General features: G+C 62.0%; 1 protein-coding gene across 2 annotated transcripts; it reads right to left on the reverse strand.

Annotated features, from left to right (window-relative positions):
* Nucleotides 1-230: 230 nt before the first annotated feature.
* Nucleotides 231-6,759, reverse strand: RNF208 (ring finger protein 208). 2 transcript variants are annotated; one of them, XM_031601481.2, is made up of 2 exons: nt 6,306-6,759; nt 231-5,176 (listed from the first exon to the last, which is right to left on the reverse strand). In XM_031601481.2, exon 2 carries the CDS (start codon nt 4,583-4,585, stop codon nt 3,764-3,766), a length of 822 nt encoding a protein of 273 aa, XP_031457341.1. In that variant the 5' UTR covers nt 4,586-5,176; nt 6,306-6,759; the 3' UTR covers nt 231-3,763. The 2 variants fall into 2 exon arrangements, with proteins under 2 accessions (XP_031457341.1, XP_089977244.1); XM_090121118.1 differs by lacking the exon at nt 6,306-6,759 and adding an exon at nt 5,966-6,052.
* Between the last annotated feature and the right edge of the window lie 5,238 nt (nt 6,760-11,997).

An 11,997-nucleotide genomic window follows, 5' to 3' on the forward strand; every position in this document is an offset into this window, starting at 1 on the left:
CGCCCCACTGCATGGTGCCAGCCGGCGCTGGTGCCTTTCTCACACCTCTCACCTCCTCCTGCTTGGAGATAAGAGAGCAAACATCACTGTGCTCCCAACAGCTGCATGCGGGCAGTGCTGGGCAGGACACAGGGGACGGGGATGGGGAGCCCACAGTGCTGCTCTTGGGACCACCAGACACCTCCTGCAAGGCTGGGAAGAACCTCAGCACTGGCGTTCCTCCTTGCTTCCCCATGCTGTCCTCCCCTCTGCCCCCACCCTGCCAACTCCACAAGGGCTGGCTGGCACCGCTGTGCCCTGTGGAGTTTTGCAAGCAGCCACGTGCCTTCACTTTGCCCTCCTTCCCTAGAAATGCACTGCAGGTCCCTGCACAGGTCTGCGACTATGGGGACCGCAGGGCGCTGTCACTGTGTCAGTGCTTCATGACAGACAGGAGGGAGAAGGGCACCCTGAAATGGCTCAGGCAGAAGAGCACACCCCCCTGCCCCACACCCCCATCACACTGAGGGACAATTATTTATACAAAGTGGAGCAGCTCCATTAGGAGAAGCACAAGCTCAGCCTGGCTGGGGGCATTTTTTGGCTCTGTTGGGCCTGCAGGGAGGGGAGGACTCACTGGGGGGGCCTGTCACCACATGGGACACCTGACACGTGTCCCTGCTCTACATTACATTGTGGAAGGGACAGGTTTTTTGGGGCAAACCAGAACACAGCAGCTCCATGGGGACCAGCATGGGAGTACCACAGTCAATGCCATCCTCCAGCAATCCGCTCTCCCCTCTCCGGGCTGGGGACTGGAAGAGGGTGAATGCTCCCCAGACCCCTAGGGATGGGGTCCCAGCTATGGGGCGGCAGCCCTAGGGAGAGCAGGAAGGGCTGTCCTGCAGGAATGTGGCAGCCGTGTCTGTTCACAAGGACTCTGTTATATTTAGCACTGACAGCAGTCTGCTGAGGGCTGGGGGAGGCTGCAGAGGGGTGCAGGGCTCAACTCCCCAGAGCTGCTCCCACATGCACAGTGCCCTGCTATGTCCCACAGCCCCATCTCTCCATGCACACCCCCTGTGGCCCCCAGAACCCCTCCATACACACCTCCCTGCAGTCCTCCCCCCACATCTCACCTGCCCCATCATCCCCTTGTATCCTACAGTCTCTCTCCCCCTCCATCCCAACCCAACTCCCCCATGCCCCCATCCTATGCCCTTTCAGCAGCTTCTCTCACACAATTTTGCCCCGAATGCTTCATAGCCCCCTGCAGCTGATGGCAAGAGGAGGGGTGCCTGGTGTCCCCAATGCAGTCCCCATCCCTGCACACCCAGCAACCTCTGACAACTCTCTCTGAAGCTCTCCTGAGTTTCTGGCAGGTGGCAGTGGGGACACTGGGGCTGTGAGAAGGGTCGTGCTGGGCAGCACCCACCAGAAGCATTTGCTGAGCATGCCAGTTCTCAGAGCTGGGGTTTTGGGGCCCCATGATGTGGGGCCAGTGCTGCCCCGGGATCTGTCCCAGCTGCTTAGGCTCTGTGCCACATCCCATTATTTCTGCATCTTGGGGTTGCATTCTGTTGCGCAAGGCTCCTGGAAGGAGCTGTTGCAAGCAGCTTCCTCCCTGCTCCCATGGCTGCCCTGTGCCCAGGTTCCCCATGCAGGCTGCACGGCAGCATTGTGCAACTCAGGCAGGATGGGGCAGAGCTCTCTGTTATGTTTTTGCAACCAATGGAACTCAGCGTGCTTGGAAAATACAACCTGGAGGCCCATAGCTCTGCCTGGTCACAGCTCTGGGAGCCTGATGGGGTTTGGGGTGCTGGGAGGCGTCTGGCAGGCTCTGAGTTCCCCCTACAGCTGGGACTTAGGACCTGTCCCCTAGCAGTGTGCTTGGGCCCCTTCCCCAGTAAGCACTCATTTGAGGTTAATAGGTCTGGAAAAATGCTGGCACCCAGCACTGAGCCCTGAAAGGCCCCATTTCTTCCTTAATTGCAACTCAAAATCAAATTAGTGGCGTTAAATTTGCTCTGTGCCCAAGAGGTACCACAGAGAGGGGAGGACACGCTGTACCCTTCATCTTTATGTAACAAACAGGGCAAATCCCTGCTTGGAGGGCAGAGCTGCCCCAGGGCTGCACATGTGGGGTTTCACTCCCTTTGGGGCACTGAGGACAGCCAGAGGAGTTCTATAGGGCTGGAGAATTCAGCACTGCTCAGGGCAATGCGGTGTTCCTGCTGGAGCGGGGGTTGAGGCCATCCCACTACTGGAGCTGGGCATGCACCAGCGTGTGCTGGGCTGCACATCTCAGCAGCAACCCCACTGCTCGCTTGGGATAGGCACCAGGTGCTCCCTGCAGGTGCTGTTTGCTCAGGGTGCAGCCACATGGCATCCCGCAGAACATCCTCCCTTGTGCCAACCCCTTGGTCTGGCCCTGCTCTTGCAGCGGTGCTGCTCCAGGTGCCCCCGTGTCCCTCCATGAGTGCCCGGGGGTTGGCATTGGGCAGGGAGGGGATGAACAGAGGGGGATGCGGCAGCTCCTGCTCCTGGGGAAGCCCATCCTTGTGGTCCGCCCACATCACCAGTGCCCCATGGACCACATAGGGACAGGGTGTGGTGTCCCGCTGCTACGCAGTTCTGTGGCCCCACAGCATCACACCCCGATACGCCTGCTCACCCTTCGTTCCAATATAATTTTTATTGGGGAGACTGGTGGGGTTGAACAAGGCCGGGTATAAAACATGGTCATTGTCACAACCAGCGGCGGGAGGCGTTGGCAGAGCAGAACAGAATTGGGATCGGCCCCCGTTCCCTGAGCCCTCAGCTCCGGGCAGCAGGGCAGTGCCAGGGCATCGCCTGCCCCACTGCTCTGCAGGCCCCATTCCCAGTGGGTGCTGTGCTCTGGGGGCTGCTCCCAGCTCCAGACATGTAGGGTGGGAGGGGGCAGCTCAATGGGGCCCCCGGTTCCCCCAGCCCCGGTGTCTTGAGGGCCGTGCTGGGGCTCAGCCTCCTGCCCTGGTGCTGCGGTGCTCGGCCATAAGGGAGCACTTGCAAATTATGGCTTTTTCTTTTTCTTTTTTTTTTTTTTTCTTTTTTTTTTGCTCTTTTGGCAGCAAACTTCCCCGTCCAGATGCTCTGGGGAAAGCAAGACCGTGCACAGGAGGTGCTGGGTGCAGGGTCCCTTGCAGCCCCAGATGTGGGCCACAGAGAACGGGTGCAGCTCAATGCCTTTGTGAACACAAAGCGGCCTGGGACAGATGGGGAAAAATCCTCCAAAATGAGGATGAACAGGAGCTTTCCTCAAGGGCCGGCGGAGGGCACGGCCACGGTGTCTGCTCGGTGTGGCTGCGACTCGGGCGCACAGTGCGTGGCCTCTGAGACGAAAGCTTTGGCAAATAAATTACAGAGAGGGAGACGGTGGGGCTGTCCTGGTGCCCACCGCTGGGCACCGCATCTCCTGGGGACTCCACGGCCATGGGGCGATGAGCTCAGTGCCACCATCAGGACAGCGTCCGCTCCGGAGAGAAGGAGCCCGGGGGAGGGTGCTCAGTGCTGGGGATGCACAGGGACATGCCGTGCCCCCACATCCCTCTCCCCAATACCACGGGTGCTTGGGGGGCTGCCACCGGCTCTGCGCCACGTCCCAAGGTGCAGCATCCCCATCTCCAGCCCATGTCCGTGGTTGTGCTGAGGGTTGGCACATCCCCACGTGCACAGAGCATCCCACGCCAGGCGCTGCTGGCACACGCGGTGCCGTCCTCTCCCTCCCAGGGCCGGGGCGCAGGGCTCACATGATGGTGCAGGAAGACAGCGGATTTCGGATGTGGCAGGTGCAGGCGGCCCCGCAGTACTGGCGGAAGGTCTGGTAGCAGCTGCGGTCGGTGTCGCTGCTCCACTGCACGGGGTTGGCGGCCAGGGCCTCGGCCGGCAGTCTGTTCAGGATACTGGTGTTGACGGCCAGCGCTGCCAGCCCGTAGTCAGTGAAGAGCACGGTCTCCCGCTTGCAGGTGGGGCAGGAGATAAACTTGTACTTGGGGCACGACTCGTAGAGGATCTGCAGACACTCCTCGCACACCGAGTGCAGGCAGGAGAGGATGCGCGGCCGCTTGTTGGTGAAATTGTACATGTGGCCACAGGTGGGGCACTCGAGAGGCTCGCAGGGCGTCGAGGGGTGCAGCACGTACTGGTTGACGATCACCTCGTCCGATGGCGGCTGCCGATGGAAGCACACCTCCGAGCTGCCCTTCCGCTGGCCCTGGTATCCGCGCTCGCGCCGCGGCAGAGGGGGAGTCCGGGGCAGTGGCAGCGGCGCGGGGGTTGCGTCCAACGCCGGGATGTCCCCGCACGCCTGGTTGACGATGATCTCGGACTCGGAGGGCCACGCTCGTTTGGCCACCAGGGGCGGCTCCCGGCGCGGCGCGGGTGCGTAGCGTGGAGGTGCCGCCTGCAGCTCCGAGAACTTCTCCGGGTGGATGATCTTCATCGCCTCCATTTTAATGATGACCTGTTGCCCTTTCAGACACGACATGAGGATCGTTTTCACATTACCGTCCACCGCTCTGGGGTCTCCGAGGGACGCCTGCATGAGGCTACAACATGCCGGCAGCATGCAGTGCTTTCAGTCTTGTTCTGGAGTAGGAGCACGGTGGGCAGCCGGCGGTGTGGGAGCGCATCCTGGGGACGGGGGGACGTGCGGGCGCTGTGTCCCCTGCTCCGACCGCCCCAGGGTGCAGGCGGGAAGGCGCTGCTCACGGCCGCATCCTGCCCAAACTGCCTTTGAGGATGCGCTCGGGCAGGCGATCAAAGCATCTGCTCCCCGCGGGATGTCAGCGTGACATCGCTGTCAGCGGCGGTGTCACCGGCAGCTCCCCCTTGCTTCGGTGGCAGCCCCGCACCGGGAGGGGTGAGCGAATGCCACGGTGCGGGGCAATGCGGGACGATGCGGGGCAGGGGGGCGCGGCCGGAGCGTGGGCAGCGCCGCGGGGGGAGCGCCCGCCTCCTCCCAGCCTCGATTCCTGTGTACGCCGTGCGGATCCTCGTGGCGTTGGTGCAGATTCCTCAGCGCTGACTTCCCGGCTCTCCCACTCGCCGTCACCGTGGGCTCCCACGGGCCGTGGGGTTCATCCAGCCCGGGGCCGGGGCTGCCAGGCACGTTCTCGTTGGGGTCGCTGCCTCTGCTTCCAGCTCAGCTCTGTGCTCACTGCAAATGAAAAGCAAGAGGATGTTGGCTGCTACGCTCACCGGGGCTCTGCCCGCACGGTACTGGCGATGGCTGCGTGCCTCCATCCCGCGGTTCGCTCTCTCAGTACCGGCCCTACCGGTCCCTCCGTCTGCCCCACACATTTCCCCCGAGGCCCATCTTGGGAAGGGCCCCGCAGAGCCCTCTGCCCCGGGGGATGCGTCCCGCAGCGCGGGGTCCCCGCATCCCGACCGGCACACACAGCACCTTCCCGGGGGGGCTCCCGCCGGCCCTCCTCTGCTCAGGGCTCTCGCTCACGTTTAGCCCCTCCTCTGCTCTGTGGATCTATTTTTACCTCTATCGCGCGCTCCTGATCTGTCCCTGCTACCATCGCTCCCTCCTCCTCCTCCTCTCCCCCTCCGCCGCTCCCTGCTCTCGGCCCGGGATTCGGGGACAGAGGGGGAGGCGGGCAGCGCCCTGGGGACATTTTCTGCCTGGGACAGCGCGGTGATAGCCCCCCCAATCTGGGAAGTGCGAAGGCGCTCTGCTGTGCTCTCCTCCATCATGCCGCAAATCCTGTTAGCAGGACGCCTGCTCCCTGCCAGGCCTGACGGAGGGGGCCGGGGGGGCCATATGCTTGGGGAGGGGGCAGCGACGGGTTTAGCCTTGGATACCCGAGAGCTGCTGGGGATGGAGCCCGACTGACCTCGAGGGGTTGGAGCTGCGGTGGGGTCCTGTGAGCATCCCGTCCCGCACCCCGCACCCCACGGGCATCCCGGGAGCCCCCGCACCCGCAGCCCCCGCACTCACCCGCAGCAGCGCACGGCCATCCGGGCAGCGTCGCCGTCACACCCCTCCGCGCAGGCCCCGCAGAGAAACCGAACCCCCGGGGCGACGCAGCCCCCCCCCCCCCCCAATCCTCCCCGGCTCTCCGCACACCCGGCTCCTGCGCTCGGCTCTCAGCGCAAAGCCCCGCAAAGCCGCAGCCACGGCCGCAGCCCAGCTGTGCACGCACACATGTGCACATACACACGTACACACGTTTACATACATACATGTGCATGTACATACATGCACATACATGTGCCCGGGCATACACGCGCGCCTGCGCGCCCGCAGGGTGATGCTCCCGGCCCGCGGCCGTCCTTACCTGCGGGGCTGCGGCTCTGCGGACGATGCTCGGGTCGCGGGATCCCGGTGCGGCCGTGCGCCGCGTTCCGGCCCCGCTCGGTGCGGCTAAAGGTTATCTGAAAGGCGCGGGGATGCGGCTCCGGCTCCGCGGGGATGCTGCCGGCTCCGCGCCGCCTCCCCCCCGCTTCCCACGGCCCCGCCGCAGCCTCCGGCCGCTTCCCCGCTCCCGGGGTTGGTAGGAGAGACGATCCTTCGGACAAAGGCCCGGGGGGCACCGCAGAGCCTCGCAGCCGGGTAACCCCCGTCCTCGGCCCCGCCGCCCCCCCGGCCGCCGCGCCGTGCCCCGCCGAGGGCTGATGCAAGCGGCCGCCGGGCTGAGGGGGGGCTCGGCTGGGTTCGGCAGGTGCAGGCGGGCGGCTCCGCGCGGTGCCGGTTCCCTCCCCACCGTCCCGCGGGGCTCAGCGCTGCCGGCGGCGCGGCCGCGCTCCCTGCGCGCTCCCGGCGCCCGCAGTGCCGCTGCAGTGATGCAGCCGGCTCACATTTCTCTCGCTCAGCAGCGGCAGCGCGGGGCCCGCGGCCGCATCGCCCTCCGCCCCGCGCCCGCCCCCTCCGCACGCCGCCACCCCCCCCGGGGCTCAGCCCCGCTTCCTTCCTGCCCTCCCTTCCCCCCGAACACGCTGCCCCCCGGGGGGTCCGCCCGCTCCGTGTCCCCCCCCCCGGCGCGGCTACGGCGTGGGGGGCGGGGGGAGCGCGGTGACTCAGCATTGCGCTGCTGGTGGGGGGATTTCTGCTGGGGGGTTAGGGAGGCAGCCCACGGGGATGTCGTTGCGTCCCACGCGGGATTTGGGGCTGAGCAATGGCCAGACTCGATGGCACGCTGCCCCTCTGGCCCTGCTGTTAGGCCAGACCCGTGCAGCCCACCTGCAGCCCACGGCCCCATTGCCAGACCTGATGCCCAGCTCTGCAGATGAACCCCCACACGCACCTGAGGTCCAAACCCCACTGAGCATCATTCCGCTCCCTGGGAGCCCTTGGCCACAGAGCCTGCCTGCTGTGCCACGGCTCTGGTGGGCTTTGGTGGCTTGACACGGTGTGCAGCTCTGGACTTAGCATCAGGAGTGCAGCGTGCAGGGTTGCTCCCTTGCTTTGCAGCAGGGTGCTCACTGTGCTCCTTTGGGTACTGCTGGGTTTCCACAGACCTTTGGCACCCTCCTGCTCTCTGCCCTTACCTTCTGGCCAGCTGGCTTCAGGATTTTGTCTGGTTCTGATCTCCTTCTCCTCCCTAGCTGCAGCGCCCATTTCCAGCCAGGGATCTCTGTACCAGGCCCCTGCTGAGCACTCACCACAATGAAATCCCTGAGCTGTGGGGTCTGGGGCTGTGCTGGGGCCAGAAATGGGCACCGTGCCTTCACGCTGCTGCTTTCACATGTACAGAGCCCATGCATTTTCAGCTTTGTCCCCCTGCTGCTGCTGTCCCTTTGAATGCCACTCTTTGATCACCATCCCCGCGTGGCATGGGGCTGCTGCTGTCCCACACCTTCATGGTGCAAAACAGGGATTCCCTTGATCTTCCCTGTCCTCCATGCCATTTTTTGCCTGGTTTCCTGCTGGCACTTTTGGATGCAGATAGCAAGAACCGATGTGTTCTGCCTGAACTCACAGAGCAAAGGAAATTGCAGGAAGTGAGTGAGCGTGAGCCATTTTCTGTTATTAATTCCTGTGGCATCCCCGTGCTGACCCAGCCACGCGGCGTTATTACACTGCTATTTGGCGAGTTAAGCAACAGCTCTATTTAAAAACAATCACAACTGCTATCAGGGATCCTTCCTGCTGAATAAAAGTGTGTTGGTGCCAAGGTACCCATTGCTTCCCAGTGTCATACATCCATCATTTCCAAACCTTGATGTTACAGATGCAGTGCAAGTTGTAGCACCAATGGTGCAACCACACAGATACACACAGTTATGCCATAAGATAACCTGACCTTACTTTTCTTCCCTGTCAGCCCCATCACCCCAGAACTACTTGATCCAGTCACACGCTCAGCACTTTATTGCACATCTGGATTCACAGTGTGTTCACTGATCTGCTCCAACAGGGTTGTTGCTCATCTAACAGGACAAGTGCCAACAGCCCCAGCACTGCACACTGCCCCAGCACTGAGCTCCTGGCACACACTGTGCTCCATCGTGTCCCCACAGCCACTTGCATACCTGCACTGCTGATGATTCATGTCCTGTCTATTCGTTGCCTGCCACTCTTCTTTTGGAGTTTGTTTGGGTCTTGTACACATCAACAGCTCATTCCAAAATCCAGCCTGCTCCTTGCAATGACCAGGTTGTGTACAGGTGAATCACTCATATAATGCACCCAAAAATGAGCTCACCTCCAGCTTTGCAGAGAGCAGCTGTGCTCAGCAGGGCCGTACCAGGTACCTGGTTGTCTCCTTCCTTCTGCACAGTGTTGGGTCAGGATAGGACCACAACTGCACCCAGCTGAGGTGGCATTGCTGCAATGGCACAGTGTGAGCCCCAGGCAGAGCAGGGGCAGGGCAGGGCTCCCACAGACAGGAGCTTGCCCCGGGGTGAGCCAACACAGCTCTGAAGGAGGAATGCTGTTGGAACATTGGCCAAGGAGGCGGTGGAATTCTTGCTGTGAGCTGCTATTTCTGCCCTGGTTGCTGTTTGCAGCAGCAGCAGTGCGTGGGCTGGGGGCCATCGGGCCCTGACCATTTGTGCACTGTTTGAATGCATCTGCAGGGAGTTGGAAGTGGTCCTTTGAGGGCTTCCAGCCCTGTACGCAACCCTCAACATGAGAAATGAGGTGCTCAGAGTATTTGCAAAGTTCCCATAATGTCCATGGCTCGTTGTGCTGTGTTGCCATGCACAGCCCTGGAGGCTGCAGGGATGCTGAACTCTGTACACACAGTCTCTGTGGGTTCCAAAAGCCCCACCAAGATCCCAGGAGTGATGAGCATTATTTTTATGGTTAAATCACACCGTTGGTGCTGCACATCCACCACGCAGCAGGGATCACCTCCAGTGCCCCATGGCAGGATGGGACAGATGGACATGAGGAAGGGAAACTGAGGCAAGGGGGTCTGACTGCCATCACCTCCCTCCTGGCTGTGGTGACCCTGACCCCCCAACTCCCTGCTTACAGACTGGGTGTGCTCAGCCATTTGGGGCTCAGGAGTGGTGCTGTGGTTTTTCCCAGCTCTTCTGCTGGGAATCAGTGTAGCAGCCCTCGTGCCCGGACTGCTGTATGGGAGGGATGCACTGTGTCATTGCAGCTGTGACCCTGCTGTCCCCAGCTTTGCTTTGCTTGGGTCCCCAACAGGGTGTGGGCACAGTCCAGGCCTCTTGCTATCGTGCCTGCCCAGCTTGGGTGCCTGTGCACACAGCACTGCATTGCATTTCCAGCTCACTTGGGGTTAAGCTGAACCCGAGGCTCTTGCTTTACCCTATGGGAGCAGTGTGGGTGTGCAGCCGCCCGCCCGGCTCTGTGGCTGTAGGGGTGCATGGGGCCCCAGGTACCTGTGCCTTTGCTGTGGTTTGAGCAGGGCTGAGCACAGCGTGCAGCACGCAGAGCTGAAGCACAGGGCTCAGCACAGGAAAAGTGCAGTGATGTGCAGAGCTGAGGACAGACTGGGGCCTGGGGAGCTGGGAATTCCCCAGCAGCACACTGGGCAGTGCCTGACTCCCACAGGAAGGGGCTACCTCCTGCATGGCAGTGATGGTTGTGGGGTGCTCCAGCAACAAGGTGGTTTCCAGGGCTGATGGGCATCACCTGGCCTTAGGGTTTCCACTGCCTCTTTCCTCTTATTGATTTCTTCCATCCTCTAGGTGCTTCCACAGGGCGCAGGGAACAGAGCTGTTACCCCAGGGCCAGCTCCAAGTGAAAGCCAGAAGAGAGAGCTGCAGTCTGGAAGGGGACTTGACTGCTGGGGGAGCCACCAAGGGCAGTGCTTTGCAGACTTGCACCATTGTGAGCTGACACTGCGTGTCAGGGCCATGCATGGATCTGGGGGGTGCAGGAAGCTGTGCAGAGCCCTAGGCGCCACGCAGCCTGCAGGATGCTGTGCAGCATTCCTGGACAAGGATGAGGAGTCCTATGAGGATGAGTCCTGTGGATGAGAATGAAAGTGCTGTTCTGGGTGCACATCCAAGGGCGAGTGTAGAACAGGGCTCTGCCAATGTGTGATGGGGTCATGGGAGGACCCTGAGTAGTGCAGCAGGCTGCAGCAACACGGGGCTGCTAGGCTGCGTGAGCCCAGTGCTCACAAACACAGCAGACACAAATGGGAGCAGACAGGCTGACTCGAGACGCCAAGCTCCAACCCTGGGAGCCCAGGGCTGCTGTCAGCATGAGATGGGGTGCTCTGAGCCATCCCAGCAGCACTGCACTGCCTGCTGATGCCTGCACTGCAATGCTGTGTCCTGGCATGACCACTGTGTGGTTCTGCTGGGAGGGAGGGGGGGGTCTCACCCCCACACTACCACTGTGCAGTGGGGCTCTGCTCACCCTACAGCTCATGGGCAGAGGATGTGAGGTCTGCCTGCCCAGATGCATAGTGGATGCATACTGCCAGGGTGCAGAAATAAATGCCCTGCCCTGTCTGGGAGTGCTCCTGATCAAGGACCCCCAGCACCATCCCAGGGCTCAGGAGGGGAAGATGGCCTTGATGTATGGGGATGCCTGGGGGAAGCCACAACCCCAGCCTGCATCAGCGAGTGGAAATGTCATGCGCCTGCCCTGGCTGCTGTGAGGCCAGCAGCTGTGGGAGGAAGGTGCTGGCTGTGGTGTGTGGTGTAGAGGAAGGCATCGGGCAGCGCCCACACTGCCTGGCCCTGAGGTTGGGACAGGATGGAAACCAGTGCGATGTGGAGCAGCCAACGCTGCAGGGCTGGCAGCCGCAGGACCAGACATTGCCATGCTCATCCTCAGATTAGGGCATACAGGGAGCCATGGCCTCCAGACACTGGAATTTGGCACAATCCCCCATATCCCACTCCAAGCAAGCAACTCCATCCCAGGTGCCCACGTCCCCATGGCGGTGGCCCAGAGGGTGTCCCCACGCATGGAGCAGTGCTGATGCCACCACCACGGAGAGGGAAGGATGGGGGTCTGCGGCGCAGCCCGCAGCAGGGAGGGGCATGGCTAATTGGGATAATTGCTACAGCAGGCGAGGGGTGAGCGAGGAGGGGGAAGGCCGGTGAGCAGAAGCGAACAAGGGGCCCTTGTGCATAGGCAGCCCCGGCACGCGGCCCCGGCTCCAGCCGGCAGTGAGAGCCAAACAAGCAGGGACTGTTTGAGCCGAGCAAGGACAAGCAGGCAGCAGGACAGAAAGCAGAGCTCTGCTGAGAGTGAGTTGGAGCCAAGGGCCTGGCTGGGAGCTGGGTGCTGAGTGGGCCTAAAGCTTCCCATGGGTGCGGTGGGCCTGCTCCAGTACAGCTTGTTGCTGAGGACATGGTCCCCATGCTGTCCCCAGGGTGGGGACTGGTGGGGCAATGGCAAAGTTCTAAGAGGCACCGGGTCAGCGCATAGGTGACAGCTGTTCCCTTCCCACTGAGGCTGTCCCCAGTACGTGGAATTCCCCATCATGGAAAAAATAACAGGAAACAGACTAAAAATGTCCCCTGTTGTAGCCGATGTGACATTTCTGTGTGGCTGTGGCACAGCTGAACCACGAGGTCACAGCGTTCCTGCGC

The sequence above is a fragment of the Phasianus colchicus genome, chromosome 19, assembly GCF_987193195.1.
Source record: "Phasianus colchicus chromosome 19, bPhaCol1.hap1.1, whole genome shotgun sequence".
Taxonomy (NCBI): domain Eukaryota; kingdom Metazoa; phylum Chordata; class Aves; order Galliformes; family Phasianidae; genus Phasianus; species Phasianus colchicus.